The following is a 20,191-nucleotide window of genomic DNA, read 5'->3' on the forward strand; positions in this document are numbered from 1 at the left end:
TCAATTTATCAAGAACAAAACCTATACTATGAAAGTTCCATCATTAACACAGTCATCTGGAAAAGATAATGTAATACTAGTCTGTTTTCCAGCCTGGGTATAAGGTTGGCCTCTACACAAATCTTACTTTATGACCTTCAATCAGCAAATGAACATTCTCGTATGCTCACAGGCACAATCCAATTACAAAGAATGAGAAACTGTGGCAGCTAAAAATCAATAGCCCATTATAGTATCCTATGATAGGTAATTTAATCTATTGAAATATGACACCACATACTATTATATGGCATGTTTGGAAAATATTGCTGGCCTTCGCTCTATTTCACTGAAGTCAGCAGCATGATCTTATCCACCAATGCAATCCTACACAGTAAACACATTTAAAAGGAGAGCTAAGAGCACTCAGTGAGAAAGCCCAGTAAGCCTAAGTACTTGCCAGCTGAGAAAGCATTTTGTGCAAGTAAAGTTTTATGACTTTATGGAAGCAAGATCTGACTTCCGTTGCAGTCTGGACTGCTGAGCAGGAGACTGGAAACTGACACTAGCTGAATTTTATAGTGCTTTGTCATGACAGCCACTGCTGCAACCATGATTCTTTCAAACCAACTATATACTTAGTTGCCAAGAGAACAAACGAGTTTTGGCAAAAAAACAACTGCCAGTTTATGCAAGCATGCTGGCACTCAAAACCTGGGTTAAAAACTAACAAAAAAACAAAAAAAACACACTTGGGTTACAACTAGAATTTTCAGCTACTCTCTCTGATAATCAGCTTGGACTACCTTCAGGCTTGCTCTAATGGAAGGAGTCTCTACCCATTGCAGGGGGTTGGAACTAGATGAGCTTTAAGGTCCCTTACAACCAATTCTATGAAATAGTCTATTAAAAACTACTGGATAAACCACACTACAGAACTACCATTCCCAAGATCTGCAGAGATATTAATTTGTCAGGTTATCCCTTCTTCATGTATTCAAGGTTATCTTCTTAACACCAGGAGGTTGAAATGCCCTTGAGAAGTTAAGAGTATTTTTTGGAACTTAATTCTGCTTCAAGGGCACATTCTCACAGGACACACAGGGCTCCAAAGGCATTGGAACAAGATGCTGACTACATAATTTGACATACAGAACAAAGTAAAAAATAACTGAAAACCTCTGGTTTTCATACTGAAGATTCAGTTCATCCCTACAATGGCAGATGCTTATAAACTGATTTCTGCAGTAAACTACACTAAAATCTGATGCAATAAACAACTGAGCAAAATAAAACAATGACTGTTCAGAGCAATTCCTTACTGTCATGCTGTTTCTAATCAGAAGATTTGCCAACTAAACATACAAAAGGACTCTAATGAACAAAAACCAGCACTTCATTAGAGAAACCATAGTTCTGAGGTCACTTTAACTATATCTGCTTATATCGGAAATAAGCTCTTTACAATGAAAGTTCACCTACAGAACTGAAAACCTTGAAGAAGCAAGATATCCACTATATAGGACATCACAATTTACAACTTCTCAGGCACTCTTGATTTTAAATATAAGTTTTGCTTGCAGAAAATTGGAAAATATTACTCTGTTGATAGCACAGCTTATACACTTGAGTCAAATGATTCCTTATTAGAAGGCCAAAAACGTTTTACAAAATTATTAATTACACATTTATTTTTCAAGGTAACTTCAACTGAACTGTAATTATGAATTCTAATAGACGTTTGACAGTCATTACTGCTTGCACTTTGATACTTGCCAAGAGACACACATTAATAGAACACCTTTAATTCTTGTCCAAACAATTAAAAAAAGGTCTTAACCACATAGCCATAAAGCTACTGGAGGACTGATGTTACCAGAAACATTAGAATGTTTATTCTAGAGTGTTCTCACCTGCAGTCTGAATTTCAGTAAACCAACTCATGATATCAAGTTGTAAGCAAGTTTGTTTTCTCTCACTCAACAACCAAACAGCTTTAAGCAGTACATTTTTGCAGACTCAGGGGTCTACCTACACTCAAATTAAAGAAAATGTGTTTTGGGGGTTGTTTTGTCATGGTTTTTTTTTTTTGTTGGTTTTTTTTACACACACAATCAGACAATCAGAAAAGGCAATTAAATTAATCCAAAATGGATATTGTGGTATTACCTGCTAAAATATCACTTGATCAATTTCTCCATCTCAAGATGATACTTTAAACAAGTGTAAGAACTATAATTGAAGGAATATTAAGAATTCTGCATTACTCCCAATTCATATATTTAGTAAACTCATCTTTATCTTTTCTTCTTTTATTACAAGAACACTTCAACTAGGAGACATTTGAGCACTGCTTTTTTCTCACTGTTCATGAACTTCCCAAAGTATAATTAAGTTACTATATTCCACTCAGTATCAGTTAAACCTCACATTAAAATCTGAAGAACTGCCACACGGTGGAAGTAGACACTTACAACTTAGAATGAGAAGCACACATGACATACTAACATTCAATCTTTGCCTTATGTCAGTGCACATGAATTTCCCAAATAAATATAATTTTGAAAATTACTAGAAAGCTAAATTGAGGATAGGTGGGAGGGAAAAATGAGGACAAAAACATTCACCATCTCCAAGTTTAAAAGTCTCAAAGAAAAAAACAAACCCTATTAAAATTGTAGTGAAATTACCATTGAAACAATGAAACAGTGAAACAAATCCTCATAGAATTTTAAACTGTGCATACCAAGTGAATTATATCCCTGAGTAAAATGCTTGTGATGAAGACAACAGCAAAAAAGTACTTATGCATTTTATTTTAAACTAAAGCTATAATCCCATGAAAAATGTTGTCCACAGTCTTACAAGAAACCCCATACAACTGAAACCACAAGAGTTTCATGAGTTCATTACTTCACTAGCTGAAGTCCTTAACTTTGGTTTTAATGTAGATCACATCTAGCTACAGCTAGAGGGGAATCCTTCCTTACTGCAAAGCAACAGGTACAGAGTTAACCATTAGGAAGAACTGAATGCTAAGTAACAACAATAGCAACCTTGAAAAGGTTTAGCTGAACACCTTCCAGGTGTTTCATTCTTCACGCATGTGATTCTCAATATCCTCTGTCCTTTCACACATGGCCCCTCTACGTTCACATAATAACAGGTCATTATAAATCACAGGAATACATTGCAACAAAGCTGGGCAGTGGTTTGTGCAGTGTGGGACTGTAATATTCTCATACTTTGTAAACTCAAACCATCAATACCAGGGTTTAACTAGTGCTCAGCACTAAGACAAGATATGAAGTTGTACCAGAAGTCTTTACCAGCAGAAGCCATATGAAGATAATTGCTTAATGATACTGCCCAGAAGTAAAGTTTTATTTGTTCTAAACTTTCTTCCCTACTACCTCCAAAGCAAAATAAATATTCATTACTCTCGAGTGGCTTCTACTCTACAGGAAGCTGCAATGACCCATTAGTAAAATCATTCCTAAAGCTAAAAGAAACAAGAGACCAAAGTAAACATTGGAAAAATCCCACAACTTAGCACAGTTGTGGTACTTCCTGGTAAAACATGTCAGCCAAACTACTGACTTGGCTCCAACTCCTTTGTTACGTAGTTAGTTTCAGACTTGCACAATCCAAATTCAATCAATCTTCATCACTGAATTAAATCCAACACACATCATTACAAGTCTGAAGCACACCAGAAGTGTATTTTGCAAAGCAACTAACCAAATAAAAATTTAGCTGAACTACCTATTTTCTTTCTGAATTCTTCTGCATGAGAAATATTTTTCACCAAGAAAAAGCCAAATGTATTCTGAGAAAAGACATTCAGATATTAATTAGGTCTGGGTAGTTCCCTTTCATCAAAAGCAAATGGATGAGTAGCAAGCAATATTTCAATAGCATTGGTCAGCAAATACAGTAAAACACATCTCAAATCTCTGAATCTGCCTGTACATAGGTTACTTCTAAAGCATACAATTAAGCCAACTGCCCTGATACACAAACCTGACTTCTAAGTGCTTCAGGGATTTTTCTCAGGACCATCTATTGCCTAATTCTGAAAACTCGATGTTCATTAGCATGCGAGGACATCAGGTATGCTCCTGGACTAATCTCTTACAATAGTGCAGTTGAGGAACCTTGAGAGAACACTGCAGTGTGAAGCAAAGCATGGATATGAATACTGCTGAATTCACCTGACCAACACACCACTGACCCCAACTAAAATGCCAATGTTGACCCACACTAACATAGTCACAAAAAAAGTAATAGTTGCATGTAATTTCCAAAGTATTGGAGAAAAAATTGCTCTCTTACCAGATCACAAAGAAACCTTTATCTCAAAGGGTATGAGCTTCACATGAGACCTTGGAAAAAATTTCTTAGAAGTCTTCAAATTAAAGTAGCTCTTGTCATTGACATATTGAATCTTTCTATTTCTCTTTCAATATGTCAATGTTTTCTGTCTTAACAGGTAACAAGCTGTAGCATTCTAAGTACACACTGCTATAAAATGCACATGAAGGTGACATTTAAGTATTATCTAGTTTTAACACCAGTTGGTATTACTTCAGGAAAAACCAGCAGCATCTGCTCTGCTGATAACACTTTAACATTAGGCAACTTCATACTTAGGAGTACAGTAAATAGTTTTCCTAACAGAATTCATACCAATTTAAAAAAAAAAAAACAGCCTAAGAAAAACTTAACTTTATTTAGCTTTATTAATAAAACAGTGAAAAGCTTGCTATGACATTTAGAACATTATGCCAGAGATAATTATAAACCAGCAATGAATCCAAATAAAAACATGTAAATCACATGTACTAAGAACAGCCCCTGTCCCTGGGAGCCAGCTGTGCACAGTGTTCATCCTGTAAGTAGCCCATTGTCTTTCCAGAAAGAAAACCCCAACAAAATTACAGAAGTCAGTAAATAGAGCTGCCATTTTAACATTTCCAACTTCCAGGAAAGTTATTTACAGAAAGTAATCGGAGGAAAAGTCAGTGCTGACATTTGTTTCTAAAACCACGCAATCAGAGCACAGATGGGAAAAAAGCATTTATATTTACACTTACTTGGTGTTTAAAACCATGTGTACACTGCCATCATTTAAAGTGCAAGCTACATGTCTGCTGAATCAACTGAAGGCGTATCAGGTGAGATGCAAGTTAAAATACTGCCACCAACAGTTATACAACTAACCATGGATGCCAGTAGCATATTTGAAACCCTGACCAACTTAGTGTTACTTCCTCTTGTGTATTACCAGCCGAACACATATTCCATTGCTTTAGATACAATACTTTCATCTTTCCTAGGAGTTTGTCTGTCAGAAACCACCTAGAAGACAAGGGGGGAAAAGGAGGGAGGAGATAAAAATATCAGTCAACATATAGTTAATTCTTTTTATACTACCCAGGTTGTTTTCTTTCTTTCCTAAGTGCTTCTGTATTTTGACAAAATATGTTCAAAAGACTTTCAAAACCAGGACTTAAACACTGGAAAAGTGACAAGTCATTAATGTATAGAGTTTTATTATTTTGGAGACTGAACAGACTGAGTTTGTACTTGAACCACATCTTTAAGGAAATGACAGGAGAACACTAAGGTCATGCGTGTACAGCCTCATACAACTTCAAAGGAGATAGCACAAAAACACATTTCCATTTCCCTTAAAATACCTGATAGTCACTAGTGGAAGCTTTATATGCTGTTGCAAGAGGTCTCATTGTAGAAATCCTTGTAGTATTATTTGCAAGTTGTACTGGTGTGCTGACAGATTTTGTAGGTGAAGTGAAAACTGAAGATGTTGAGGATATAAAGCTCCTTTCCAAGTTTTCCATCACACTCTTAAAAGAGAGAGATAACTCAATATAAACAAAGATTAAAAAAAAAAAACTCAAAAAAAAACCCACACTCTTTCACCTTCATTATCTAGAATGAGCTATTCTGTCAAACTGTTTGATAGAATATGTTCACATCTCAAACCAAGCAAAAAACACAGGTAAATTGCCTGTCAGTAGAGAGCATACAAGTATACACCACCACTAAGCATTTTCCTTGCTGCAATCGTTTATATATTGGATTACGCCATTGAGAAGTAGGGAAAGTCTGCAATCTGTTCACTGCCTGTACTAAATGTCAGCCAAGTTTGAAAGAGTTTAGAGAAAATAAATTGCAAGACTTGCAACAAACTACAAGTAGTAACATTTTTCAGTCCCAGTTTGACTAAGTAATATAACACCCTCTTTTTAAATACTTCCAAAATATTCCATCTGATGCACACAGAACAGTTTCCAAGCCTTTACCAACTTACAGGTTTTTGTTCAGGCTGAATTTGGCAACGACTGTCACCCAATCCCCTTATCAAATGCTAGAAAAGGAGTCAAGATGCTTCATTTTGTAAATTTATGTTTAGAAAGGAATGCATGTAGCAAGTGAGAAGCAGCAAGCAACTTGATGGGAACCAAAAGTTCCACAAGAACCCAGAGAAAACAAGGTGGGAAATGACAACCAGCCTGTGGAGACTCAATTCACTACATTTTGACTCAGTGGAGCACAGCATTCAGCCTAAAGACAGCAGAAATTCAGAAACACGTCTGGCAGGAGACACTATCAAAAATATAGAATAGGACACCATATAATAGCAGAACTATAAATGACTGTCACTTGCTTAAGCTCATGTACATTATCCAATATAAAGTGCTTGCAAGAATTAACAGTCAGGGCATTCCCAATGCCTAGAAACTAACAGCTCATGATAAAATTAGACTGACACACACACACGTCTACCCAAAACACTACTTGCAAAAAAATGACATTTTTTTGTGGGGGCAGGTGGGAGAATAGGATCAGGACTGCCTTGCTAACAAATTTTCAGTCTGATGTACTAAGATAAACTGAAAAGCCAGAATCAGTCACATAAAAGCAGAGGGACAGTTAGGAGCAATAACAATCTTAATCTGCCATCACGTACCTATTCCAGCCCCTAAATAATATAAATTCCAGTCTGGAAAACTCTCTCAATTGTCTCCTATGTTACAGTTTCACTTCATATCTTCTATAACAATGTAATTATGAGCACTGTACCTTCTAAGGAACACAGAGATTTAGAATAATGATTCTTCTCAGCAGGAAACCTTGCCAAATACTTCAGAAAAACCTCATGTAAGGTATAACAGAGTATACCCGTATAAAACTGAAATACTTATTTTTGTAGTTCAAAAATTAAAAAAGGCCAGGAAAAAAAAAAAAAAGAAAGAAAAAAAAGAGGAAGTCCAAAAGGAGAGTGCCTTATTTTTAAATGAAGGCAGATGCTAGCTTACTTTATCTATACATGGCTTGACTCCAATCATGATAGATTCACCAAAAATTCTTCCATCTTTGCTTAAGGCTTTCCGGGCTTGAAGCTTAGACTGGTATCGAATATGCATCCAGTTTCCTGTGTTGGACATCTGCATGAGATTAAGTAAAAATTGTGAAATTTAGCTTTTTAAAGAATGAGCCAGAATGGTTTCAGAAGTAAGTCCCAAACTAAGACATACCACATGTTTTAATATGTTTCCATACTGAGCAAACTGTAGAAGAATATATGAAGCTGATGCTTGAGGAAATCTGAAAGACAAAAATAGTTAAAAAATTAATAGTTTAAGAATTCTGGTTCTAAAATGCAACCCTATGAAGGGTTTTAAAAATAAAAAAAAAGACTACTGTTAATGCCATTTTAGAAGCAGTAACTTGGGGAATATCATCTTCCAGGCATTTTTACTTTACCACACACCTCAACAGTAGAATGGTGCCTTTCTAACTTGAAAAAACTAACATGTAGCTTAAGTTAGAGTGCTTCACTAAAACATATGCATTTGCTGGCTTTAACCACAGCTATATTTCATGCAGAACCCAGGAATGCCAGACAACAGCAACATCCCTGTACTTTCCATATGCAATAAAGTCTTCACCCATGTCTTTTCTAACACTTCGAAAATCAACTTACCCAAATACAGTTACCCATGTGTCATCAAGTTGATCTTCTGAAGTCAGGGAATCACCCTGAGTGTAAAAAGGATCTAGCTGAGCAGGAGATAGAGTAGTCTTCCTAGGCTGCCCAATACTTGCAGGACTGAACACACTTGAAGCTGTTAAATTGAAATGGTATTAAATTATTTTTGCAAAACAGATAAGCTCAGGAGACTATAGTGAAGGAATAAATTTATCATCAAGCACTTTTCTTGCATACAAAAGAGTCTGGTGGAGATAAATTGCAGACAAACAGTAAGTCAGCCAAACCTCACATTTGCAGGCATGTTAGTCAGTTTTATGACCAGCACCATAGCTTTTCCTTGACCTCTGAACACTAGCAACTTAATACATAAGCCAAATAGGAATAAACCAGCAGAATTAAGTTTATCAAGAAGCCACAGTTTCATGCACAAGACAGAAAATCTTACGAAGATGGAAGACAACCCATCAATCTCAGCTGCTTCGCTCAAGTACAACCACCTCTAGGCTCAGTTCAACAACAAATTTAGAATAAGGAATAAGATGACTGAAATTCAGTCACATACAAATTCCTTTTGAAATGCTAATAAATATGCAACTCCTTTACAAATTAGCAAGGAGTTGATGTACTAGAACAGTGATGATTTTTGTGTATGAAGGGAAGCATTACAACAGTAGATGGTACATTGTGGCAGGACATCTACCTGTTCCAGGGGTTGATGGCATAGTTCCAACCAATGGGCTCTGTGTTAGAGAAAAGACAGCCTGTATTAAAATACATAAAGTAAAAAATCATTCTTACAGGTACACATCTCAGATCAGAAGAAACCATTTTCAGGTAACTTAAGCATCAGGCAAGAATATTAACTTTTTGCTTTAAGTTAGGAGTAACTTTTAAGGGTAATAACAGCCATTTATATGTATACTTAATACAAGATTATTAAGTTATTGAGGAAAAATTACTTAACAACGTTTTTACATTCTAGCTTAAATAGGCTTAAATGCAAATATCTGAGGTAGCATGGGAGCGTAAACCAAACTACAGAAGGAAAGCACCACAGGCAACAGGATTCAGGGTCTGTCTGTAACATTTATCACCTAACAAGAACGAACTATGGTATATAAGAAGAAAGCTTGTTTAGGCTTAGGGCAAGCTTTAGGAACTAAAAAATCCATTACCTAACACCAATCACATATACTTCATGAAACCAAGTAGCTTTAGGTATCAATACCTAGAAACTTGATAGTTTAACCTTTTCAAAATAGGCATCTTATTATTGCAGTAATACAGCAATTCACACAGTCACATGCACCCTGATGGAAAGCAAACCAGTATCATTAGTTACCAGCATCTGATTTTCAATTGCCTAAAGGACTTACAAATCATGGGAATATAACCCCCACTTGTATTCCTCATCACTACTTATTTTCCCTCTCAGCCATTTAGTGCACTGAAGGAAAGTATGCTTTCAGCTTTAGCTACTACAAGGCATTTTCTTTTTAAGATATGACTTCAATATTCAGAACACTTTTTGTGTACTTTTAGCCTGACTCATGGCATTTTCTAGATCAAACTGGAGCGCCTGTAGACATACCAACAGGCATTCTGATAGCTGCTCTTTTTTTCTTTTTCAAGTATCCAGTCCTTTAAGACAGTAGGGGATCCTGTGCTTCACAGAGGACTTGAACTTTCAGAATAAACTTTTCAGAAGGCAACATTCAATAAAAAGCCTGCTCGTTCAGTGAAAGGCCTCCTCCTTGGATCAAAGGAATCATGTTCACTGAAAAAGAACCTATTAACAGTTGCTTGACTGCTCAGCTAAAGTAAGTAGTTCATTATTAGACTGACCTTTTAGAAATTACTGTTACAATTACAAAATCGACCCCACCTCTCTACCCAAACTTTTGTTAGATATTTTATTCAGCACAAAATTCCCTCTATTTCAGTAAATGCCTCTATTGCCCAGTAAACAAAAAGATACTTGGATCCTTCTGGCAATTAGCAGCCCAATAAATTTATAAGAATGCAAAAAGCTGCAACAAGTCTGTACTTGCTATGTAGAAAACACAGCAGAGACATGATTTGCATTTTTGATTCTCTACACTATCAAAAATCCATAACAACAGGAGATAGCTTCACGACTGCAGTTCTCATTCAGACTGCACAGAACAGGCACACCAAACACCCAGACTAAGCAATTTCATGATTTGAAGACTCAGTCATTTTGCTACAGCAGCTTATACAACTGAGTTAAAGAATTCTCTGAAGCATTAAGAAATGTCACATCCTCTGCTAAGAACAAGCCAATACCTAACCCACTTACTGTTCTTCTTGAGGTCAGAGGTGTTGATCCAAGTCCAGGACTAGAGAATTCATCATATATACTTCTAACTGGTGGAGCACCACTTTTATCTTTATGCGTAGGTACCACTGGGTGTGGGGGAGATCCTCCTGCAGTCAAAAGAAACAAATTCAGAGCATGAGAAAACTTGTAATTTTATTCCACTGCTACTTGCTTTGAAACTTCAAAAGTAAATTCAACTGAAAGCTCTTAATTGTCTCACTGGGGGTTTGCAAAACTACCTGGCATATCAAATTGTTCAGGTTTGAATGTTCTATATCAGAACATCATGTTTGTGTCAAACTGCCTCCTTACTCAGTATTATCTAAAATTTTTATACCTCTTAGTAACCCAGCACATTTATAGCAGTAGTAAATGCACTTGTTATTACTTATATGCACTTGTTATTTTTACGAAGCTCTGAGCATAGCTACATCTTCCTGTTTCAAGGCAGGCTAGTAATCCATTGTAATTGTTTCAGAGACTAAGTTCTCTGTAGCAGAGATGCAAAAGCAAGGTTTTTCAGACCTTCTACATGCTGAAGAACAACATCAAAATGCACACAGACATTGCACATGCTGTCACATTCCCACTGTCCAAATTCCTCTCCTTCCCATGTGATTTCATATTAAAAACATAGGATCTTAAGAGCAGTGACGTTATGAGCAGGATGAAGTTAAACAAGCTCTCCCATTTCTCAAACTTTGGGACTTCCAATATAACAGAATTAAACTGACTGAAAGATCTTGACATACCTCTGAACTCCCTGTGTGGGCTCCCCCAGAAAAAAAAAAAGAAGGGGGGAGGGAGGGGAAGTAGTCTGGCTTAACAGTTTTCACTTGCAAAACATGTGAAATTAAACTTTTCCACAGTATTTCTCAATTCTAAATTCTGAGCTTCAAGACTCCCCTTTGATGTTTTAACACATCCAGAAACTGTTACAGCGTATCATAAAGTGCACACTCATCAAGGTTTTTAGTTTAAGGGACATACTTAATCACTCGTTTTAGGAGACCTGTGTTAGTATCCTACTGGTTCTCCCTTCTCTAGAACTGATACTCTAAGGCTGTAATGAAGCCTTTCAAAAACAGGTGAAATACACATGACTATTTTCAATTTCATAAATATTTACTTAAGAGGCTTGGGGAGGGGGGGAGAGGAGGAAGTGGAGTGGAGCAAACAATAGGCAGACAACAGGGGAAATTAACAAGAACAAGAAGCAGGAAACCAACACACCACCAATCATAGAACAGCTCAGGCTGAAAGGGACCCAGAAAGATCAGCAAGTGCAATTCTGCTTGAAATGGAATGAAAATAATATCTACATTACCTTGCAGTACTTTAATTTTCAATTTCTCCTTCAAAATGACTAGCACACTAACAAGATATATACATTATATCAACCGATTCAATACAAAAGCCAAGATCACCCATCACATGAAATAAATCAGTGAAGCTATCGCCTACTGTCATGGTTTAAGTCCAGCTTAACCCAGGAGACCTACTCACTCATACTTCTCAGAGAAGAAAAAAAAGGCATGGCATTCCACAATTCAGAAGCACGGGTAAGAACTTTCTCTAGTTGGATCATTTGGGTGGTTTGAAAGAGATAAGCATCTACAGCTAGGAAATGTCACTACTCCACCCCAATTATAGCAGACATCAAGACTGCAAATACAACCACTAGATAGTAATTATTTTTAGTTTTTCTCCATTTGTTTTTTAGAAGTCGGACAGCCTTGGTGACTTGTTAGAATTCACTGCAAATAAACCTGCAGCTGGCACAAGCTGCATTTAGTTTGCCAGCAGGCACCTCCCTTTTAAACCAAGAGAAAACACTAATGGTTGTATGTACAATCAACTTGTCAAGAGCTGTACAAACTGATTTCACACTAGGCGAGGTGCATATTGCCTGTAAAAGCAACCTCTACGGATACCAAAAATCCCACGTTTAAAAAAAGTTATTAAACTTAAGCCTACTTTGAAAAATTTAACCAAACTTCACTGAATACACTTGAGTTTACCCCTTTTTTAACGAGGTCATTTACATCAAGTTATAAACTTACAATAATTCAAGTCTGCAACAGTCACATAGAGCAATAAGACAAATCAAATTTTACTTTCAGGACAGTTTCTTAGGAATCAGCGAATTCTGACCTGTGAGTAGTGGAGACCTCATTTCCATCACCCCGGCTGAAGGGCCGGTTAAAGCGCGTGGCTGCGGAGTCACCGGCGCAGGTAAATCACCCATCAGGAATCCAGGAAGAAACTGAGCACTAGCTCCAGGTTTTGGAGATGTCGGGGAGCCGAGAGTCATCGGCTCAGCTCCTGTGTTAATGAAAACAAGCTGAGAAGCATGGATGGCCCCAAGTCACTTAGCCTTTTCCACTGCTTCAACAACGGTTTTATTGAAGAAATGTAAAACAATACGCAGTAAATGACTAAGTTATAAACATTTATTTTCCAAGCGAGCAAAGTTTATCACAATCCTACGCTGTTTCCAACTACAAGAACTGATACAAGGCGACACCTTTGTTGTTAAAATATGCTCCTTTGGTTACGGCTGGATTTCTGGGCCTGAGAAAAATTGCAGGTTTGACTTCGCTTCAGGAGCGCTTCCAATGTAAAAGCAATGAGGGCACCCCCGGGTCCTACTCCGTCCCCGCCCAGCAAACGTGCTCCGACACGGCACCGCGGCTTCCCCGCAGCCCTGCCGCCACCCGGCCCCGGCTGCATGCTTAAGCCACACGGCCCCTTTTCACATTCCCTTCGAGGAAGAAGAGCACCCTGGTCTCGTCCCCCATGACCCACTTCAGCCAGGCAGCGTCTGCCTTCACCACCTCACCAGGCCACAGGCAGCCCTAGCAAGAAGAGACGGTCAACGGTCAACGGCCACCTGAGGCGCCTCGCGCCGCCCAACAGCCGAAAGCATGGCACAGCGGCGGGAACGGGGAACGGAGGGGCGGCCCCACTCACCTGCGGGCGGCGGCTCCATGGTGAAGGAAACCACCGTAGACCCGAGCGATGAGAAAGGATTAGCAACTGCTCCGCCAGGCGCTTTCAAACGCGACGGAACTTCCGCCCGCCGGCACTTCCGATCCGCCCCCGCCCACCCCCCCGCCATTTTACGAGCGGTAACGCGGGCAGGAAGGGTTTTACTTTTCTGCGGGCAGGCGCCTGGCGGTCGGGCCTGGGCCATATGATGGTAGTTACACAGCTGAACATAATCGTAGCAGTCGTTACAAGCGCTTGTCTTTGCTTATTCCTACGGCCTGAGAACTCACAAACCTGGCCGCTGAGGCGAGGCAGGAAAGCTTGCATGCCAGGGAAAGGACCGGCAGCCATTTCTATGGTTGACAGCACAGAGCCATGCACAGTGAGACAAGGAGGCACAAAAGCACAAAATGTAATCATTTCTAAGCAATGTTAAGTGTGATGGCTTTGTAATGAAAAATAACTGCGGTGCGTGTGATACGCGCATTGACTCCACAACTCGTTAGAGTTGGAGGTATGCTTTATTCAGCGATGAGGTGCATGGGGATTTCTCCTCCAAAAGCATGCGCGCCCCCCTTTGCCACTCAGTTCGTTTATATTACATATAATGATTACTTAAACATGAGATTGCTTCACACCTAATACATATGCAAAACCTATTCCAGTCTAGTATTATAATTAGTTTTCTGGCATTCATCCCAGTGGTGCACCTGCGCAGTGCCTCCTGGTGGTGGTCGTTAAGGGGTCGTGAGGATGAAGGGCTGTACTTCATCACCGCGAGTAACCTCTTGCTTTCACGCATGTTCAATAGGGTTTCGGCTCCTGTCCAAACTTCAGGTTCAGTACAAGCCGGTTTTATGTATCTTAAAGCAGAAACTTGTCAAGTTTATAAATTTTGTTACTCTGGCTATCTTTTGTTCCTTTTCTTTCTAAAGATACTATTTGAACAAGAATGTCTTAAATATTAAACTGTGAATCTCATCTACTACAATTCTGCCTAGCAGCTGTAACTCCTACAATTCTGCTTCACCATTCTAGCAACTTTGACTCCTAGGGTTCTGCTTCACCAAGCACAGCAACTGCTTAAGCAAGCAGGCACAATGTTAACCCTTTATTTCCCAGTATCAGTCCCCCCTTTTCTATAAAGTTAGTAAATTCTTTTACTTATTATACAGGCTTACTTTTAACCAGCTTCCGCGAAAGGTATTTTTCAATGCTTTACCATGTACGTTTGGTAAAGAAGTCAAAATCATTATTCGTTGTAACATCTTCTAATTTCAAACAACGCAATGGATAACACAAAGCTAATACTGATTAGTATTAGAAGAACAACAATGGGGTGACACAACGGATTTAGAATGTCAGTTGCAGTGGGTGACCATCTGAAAAGTACATCCCACCAGTGGTAACTTTTATCTTGTCTTACCCTTTGCAAGACTACTTATTTTTCTGTGTCATGATGAATGGTAATTAAAGTTTTCTCTCCATTTTCCTGACCTTTGTTTAAAATGTTAATGAGGTTTTTGTGTTTTATCAGTTGCCTTACCAATGTAAGGTCCATTCCAATGGGTATAGGTGATAATTTGTGGTACGTTGTGTAATTAGACTTTATCAATTGGTGGGATACAACCGGTGCTAAATACATGAAGTCACATCCAGTAATCCTAATAAAGTTACAAATGCAAAAATTAGAATGGTCCTTAGCAGTTACGATTTCATTATCATCTATCCTCACAAAAGTACAAGCAGTTCTTAAGCATAAACAACCTTGACCAATATATATAAGTACAGTCTTTCAAGTAATTATCTGGATGAACCTCAGAATGACAAATGCCTTGTTCCACATCAAGACATGTGTCTTTTGTATCAATTGTGTTACCTTCACAAATGAACCCTTGTTGTTCTCATGTAATACAAGATTTTAAATATACAGTCTGTCATCTCTTACCTACCATTCGGGCCCATACTGTATGTTCAGAGGGATAAAGCACTGTTCCTTCATGGTTTAATCCTAGTGCAATAATGGGGTGGATAATGTGAATTGTGGCATTACATATAGTAAGCACAAAAGCTGTGGCCATGTTCGTAATAGGGTCATAGGTGAGATTTACCAGGGTCCACCAAGATTGGAGCTTCCTTTCCAAATCATTGGCATTATCCCAAACAACCTTTTGAAACTCAGTAGGGAAAAAACCTTCACTCCCTTCCCTTATAATTAAGGCAGCTACTGACTGCATCCATAATTGTCCTTGTATACAACTAATAGCTAGGGATACATTGCTCTGGGTCATGCCAACTGCATCTATTATTAATTTAAATCATGATTGCATATAGGACAATTTCCTTGATTGAAACTCTGCAAACTAGGTTACTGAACATTTCCACCCACAGTACATTTATCTCACTCAGATAAGTTTTAGCTTCAATTCGTTGCCGCCTGGTGTGACTTTCCAGGGGGCCTTCGGAGCCTTTTTAACTCAAGTAAGATGAATCCAGGCACTCTGCTCCTTGATCTTAACAGCTGTAGAAGTCGTGAGTAATACCTGGAATGGTCCTTTCCACCCTGGTTCAAGATTTTCTTCGCCTGCAGGTTTGAGGGATTTTATATATACATAATCTCCAAGTTGTGTATTATGTACTGGTCTATCCAATCCCCTGCTTCGAGTCCCAGCCACATGTTTTTCAATCTTTCTAAGTTGTTTCCCTAACTCTGTTATATAGGTGTTCATAATTTCTCTTCCCACTTGGGGAGATGTTCCTTGTTGAATCTCATATGGTCTCCCATATAGTATTTTGAAGGGACTTAACCCTTCCCATGCTCTTGGTTTAGTTCGAATCCTCAACAGGGCCAGTGGGAGTGCCTGGGGCCAAGGCAGACTGGCTTCTTGGCCTAATTTCACAATTTGCTGTTTGAGTAGATGATTCATTTTCTCCACCTGACCACTTGACTGAGGGTGGTAAGGAGCACAAAGTTGCCAATCAATATCCAAATGTTTACTAATTTGTTGTACCACATCTGAAATAAAGTGTGGTCCCCTATCTGAAGACATAGTGGCTGGAACCCCATAGCGTGGTATTATTTCCTGTAACACTGTCTTTGTTACTTCCTGAGCCTTTGCAGTTCTAGTGGGGAAGGCTTCCGGCCAACCTGAAAAGGTATCTGCGAATACTAATAAGTATCTATATTCCCCTTTTCTTGGAAGTGCTGTAAAGTCGATCTGCCACGGTTGTCCTGATCCATTACCCCTCCCAATCTGGCCCACTTTGGGTTTAGGATTATTTTTGGAATTTGTTTGAAGGCAGAGATCACATTGGCGGGTTACCTGTTGGATAGTAGCATACAAATTTCTAGCCATAATTTTGCTTACTACATATTTATGCAAGGCATCCACCCCCCAGTTCTTTTTTGATGTTCACTCCTTACTAGGGACCATAACAAAGAGGAGGGGACAATTATTTTTTCCTGTGCTATGCTAGCCCACCCTTCCTCATTGAAGGTTCCGCCTTGGTCTGAAATTAATTTCTGATCTTTCTTATTATAATTTGGCCTACCTTCTAGGAAAATTTTCCCATCAGGAATTAGGGCCCCTTCTATTGTTGTCTCACCTCTTGCCGCTTCTTTTGCCTCTTTGTCTGCCAGCTCATTTCCCTCCTTCCGTTCTGAGCTCACCTTCTGGTGTGCCTTGATATGCATGATTGCTACCTTTTCAGGTAGTTGGACTGCTTCCAATCACATTATTTCCTGTGCATGTTTGATGGTTTTTCCTTGCGAATTCAACAGTCTTCTTTCTTTCTAAATAGCTCTATGTGCATGTATAGCCCCAAATGCATATCTTGAGTCTGTATAGACATTTATATTTTTTCCTCTTGCTATTTTTAAGGCTCTAGTCAGAGCAATCAGTTCCACTTTTTGTGCAGAGTTGTTTATTGGCAAAGGTTCAGATTCTATTACTTCTCTGCAGGTGGTGACTGCATATCCAGCGTGTCGTTTTCCACTGAGGACATAGCTGCTCCCATCAGTAAACCAGGTTTCTGCATTGTCCAAAGGGGTATCTTTCAGGTCTGGACAGCTGGAGTATGTGGCCTCAATGGTTTCCAGGCAGTCGTGGTATACCAGTTCTCCTTCGTTTCCACTAAGGAAAGAAGCTGGGTTGACAATGTTAGTTACCACTATCTCTACATCATCTCGTTCCACAGTGACGGCTTGATATTTCAGGAACCTCTGAGGGGAAAGCCAGCGTCCACCCTTCACTTCCAACACTGTAGCCACTGTATGGGACACTAGCACTGTCATTTTCTGGCCCAAGGTGAATTTGTGTGCTTCTTGGATATTCAGCACGACTGCTGCAAGGCCTCTGAGGCATCCAGAACATTCTCTGGATGCAGAGTCCAATTGCTTATTAAAATAAGCAACTGCTCACTGGTATGGGCCCAAGTCCTGTGCTAGTATCCCTAAGGCAGTTCATTGTTTCTCATGGGAGAAAAGAAAGAACAGCTTACTCACATCTGGGAGTCCGAAGGCTGGTGCTGACATCAAGGCGTTGTGTTTTTTTTAATTGGTGGAAGGCTTGAGTGGCTTCCTTTGTCCACTGAAGATTCTTCAGTCTGTGCGGCCACTAGGAGGTCGTCCACATATTGCAACAATTTTCTGTTTTCTGATGGAGTTTCCCAAGACTCTATGTCTTTTGCCAGTTGTTCTCCAAACAGGGTAGGGCTGGTTTTGAATCCCTGGGGCAACACCATCCATGTGAGCTGAGTTTTGTGCCCGCTCTTGGGGTTCTCCCATTTGAATGCAAAAATTTTCTGGCTGGCTTCATGAAGAGAGAGGCAAAAGAAGGCATCTTTCAGATCTGAAACAGTGAACCAGGTTAGTTCCGGTGTTAAACATGTTAATAAAGTATATGGGTTTGCTATTACAGGGTAGAGATCCTCTGTTACCTTGTTAACAGTCCGTAGGTTCTGTACTACTTGGTATGACCCATCAGGTTTACAGACGGGCAAAATAGGAGTCAGATTGTCATTCTCTTAATAACCTTAGTTGCAGAAAGTTTTTAATCACTGGTCTAATTCCTTCCTTTTTCCTTCCTTTTCCTTTTTCAAGGGGTACTGTTTGACCCTGACTGTCTGTTTTACTTCCTTAAGTTTAATTTGGATAGGAGGTGTGGTTTTGCTCTTCCCGGTACATTACTGGCCCATACTCCTGGAAATACCTGATCCAGTATATTTTCCCTGACTTTTCCTTCGCCGTGTTTAGTAACCAAACTAAGTTTAACCTCTCTATATACTGTTGGTCGTATATTTTTAAAGTGACCTTGCCTCTTTTGAAAGTAATGGTTGCTTCCAAGTGTTCTAATAAATTTTCGTCAAAAGAGCTTTTGGGGAGTTAGGCATATACAAAAACTTATGAATGCCCCATTGCTTTCCCAATTGATATTTCAGGGGTTTACAAAAGCACGCCTTTTCACATGGGCCAGTTGTCCCTTTTATCATAACATAGTCATCCCCTACAGGCATTAAAGCTTTGTTCAACCCTAAATATGTTGCACCTGTATCAACTAAAAATTCTACTTCCTTCTCTTTGTCCCCTGGCTTCATTATAACCAGTGGGTCCGCTGGGGAAGACTCCCCCGGTCCCTGTCAGTCTAGTTACAATTCTGTCATCAGAGCCACCCCAGGCACACCACCCCCAGGGCAGTCTCACTTCCAGTGTCCAAACTCCTCATAGCACTCACACCGATCCGATTCCACAGAAGAAGAGTCCACTCCCCCACCTTCACCCGACATTCCTCCTCCACCAGTTTCAAAGCAACCACCGCAGCCGTGGCTATAGCACGACCTAGCTTTTCTTTTCTACCTGTTCCCAATTCCTATACGTTCTCCATGCTTCCTCCGTTACTCCCCTCCACATTTATTCAACAACCCCTCAGTCCCATCTGTCAACATGTCTGTTCCCACTTATTTGCCTGCCCCAGCACCCATCCAGTGCTCAAACACAAGGAGCTGCTCGAGCTCCCCTCCTTTCCCCCTTGGTTTTCCTTTTGTTTTTTTCCCTCACAGCTGCTCACCCTGCTCTGCAGGGGTCACAGATGCCTGCCTCTGCAACAGCGCTTCTGGTTTAACCCTTTCTTAACTCTGAATATGAATGTACTGTACGTTGCCAATGACAGCAATCTCCTCCTTATCAATATCTGATAGGACAGATACAGAGGGTGCTCCTCTGGGAGGTACCTGTGATATATAATTTTCGTATTTATTTTCCAGAAACATCTTTCCCCAATATCACAAGCTGAAAAACATCTCTCCATCTTAGCTTTCAGTTTTTCCCTGTCCTTTTCCAAAGCAAAAATTAAGGGATCTGGCGGAGTCATATTAATTGTGCAGTCTGTCACTCCGGGTGGTTTCTTAAAATGAAAAACATATCTGCATAGATCATGTCGTCCCATTTTCCTTGTCGCTTTAAGAACAACATCAATTGTAACAACGTATCCCGCATATCACTTTAAGGTAGTTGACAGTTTCAGGTCCTCAGGACTTTAGTACAAAAGGTGTTAAGAAAAGCAGAAGAGAAAAACAGGACCTGGGGACCGGGAGTATCTGGGACTAGCAGATGTCCAGGGTGGGCACAGTTAAACTAACTGGTAAGTAGAAGAACAGGATGATTCCTGTTTGTGGTGTTAATAAAGCCATTAAGCTGGTGTAAACATCTACTGGGGAGTATCCCAGACTAGCTGATGTCCAGGATGGGAGCAGTTAAACTAACTGGTAAGTAGAAGGACAGGATGATTGCTACATCTGTAATGTTAATTAAGATGGTTATGAAGATTGTTGGGAAAAGTAAACGACCCTTAAAGACCACC

The 20,191-nt window shown here is 39.5% G+C and overlaps 2 protein-coding genes across 2 annotated transcripts; both read right to left on the reverse strand.

The window, feature by feature from the left end:
* Positions 1–4,702: 4,702 nt before the first annotated feature.
* On the reverse strand, positions 4,703–13,445 carry NUP35 (nucleoporin 35). Its single transcript, XM_061348035.1, has 9 exons — positions 13,317–13,445; positions 12,498–12,668; positions 10,323–10,450; positions 8,703–8,763; positions 7,994–8,135; positions 7,545–7,614; positions 7,326–7,454; positions 5,682–5,849; positions 4,703–5,340 (listed from the first exon to the last, which is right to left on the reverse strand). The coding sequence occupies exons 1-9, from the start codon at positions 13,333–13,335 to the stop codon at positions 5,263–5,265; spliced, it is 966 nt and encodes a 321-aa protein (XP_061204019.1). The 5' UTR covers positions 13,336–13,445; the 3' UTR covers positions 4,703–5,262.
* A 2,366-nt stretch (positions 13,446–15,811) lies between these two features.
* LOC133209437 (uncharacterized) lies at positions 15,812–19,118 on the reverse strand. Its single transcript, XM_061348134.1, is given in 8 exon segments — positions 15,812–16,701; positions 16,941–17,037; positions 17,287–17,556; positions 17,925–18,345; positions 18,347–18,414; positions 18,417–18,470; positions 18,646–18,706; positions 19,036–19,118. Coding segments are annotated over 8 exon segments (1,944 nt in total).
* Positions 19,119–20,191: the final 1,073 nt, after the last annotated feature.

Source organism: Neopsephotus bourkii, unplaced genomic scaffold, assembly GCF_033783945.1.
Source record: "Neopsephotus bourkii isolate Nb327-2 ecotype Australia unplaced genomic scaffold, CSIRO-AGI_Nbou_v1 NB_335, whole genome shotgun sequence".
NCBI classification, from domain to species: Eukaryota; Metazoa; Chordata; class Aves; order Psittaciformes; family Psittacidae; genus Neopsephotus; species Neopsephotus bourkii.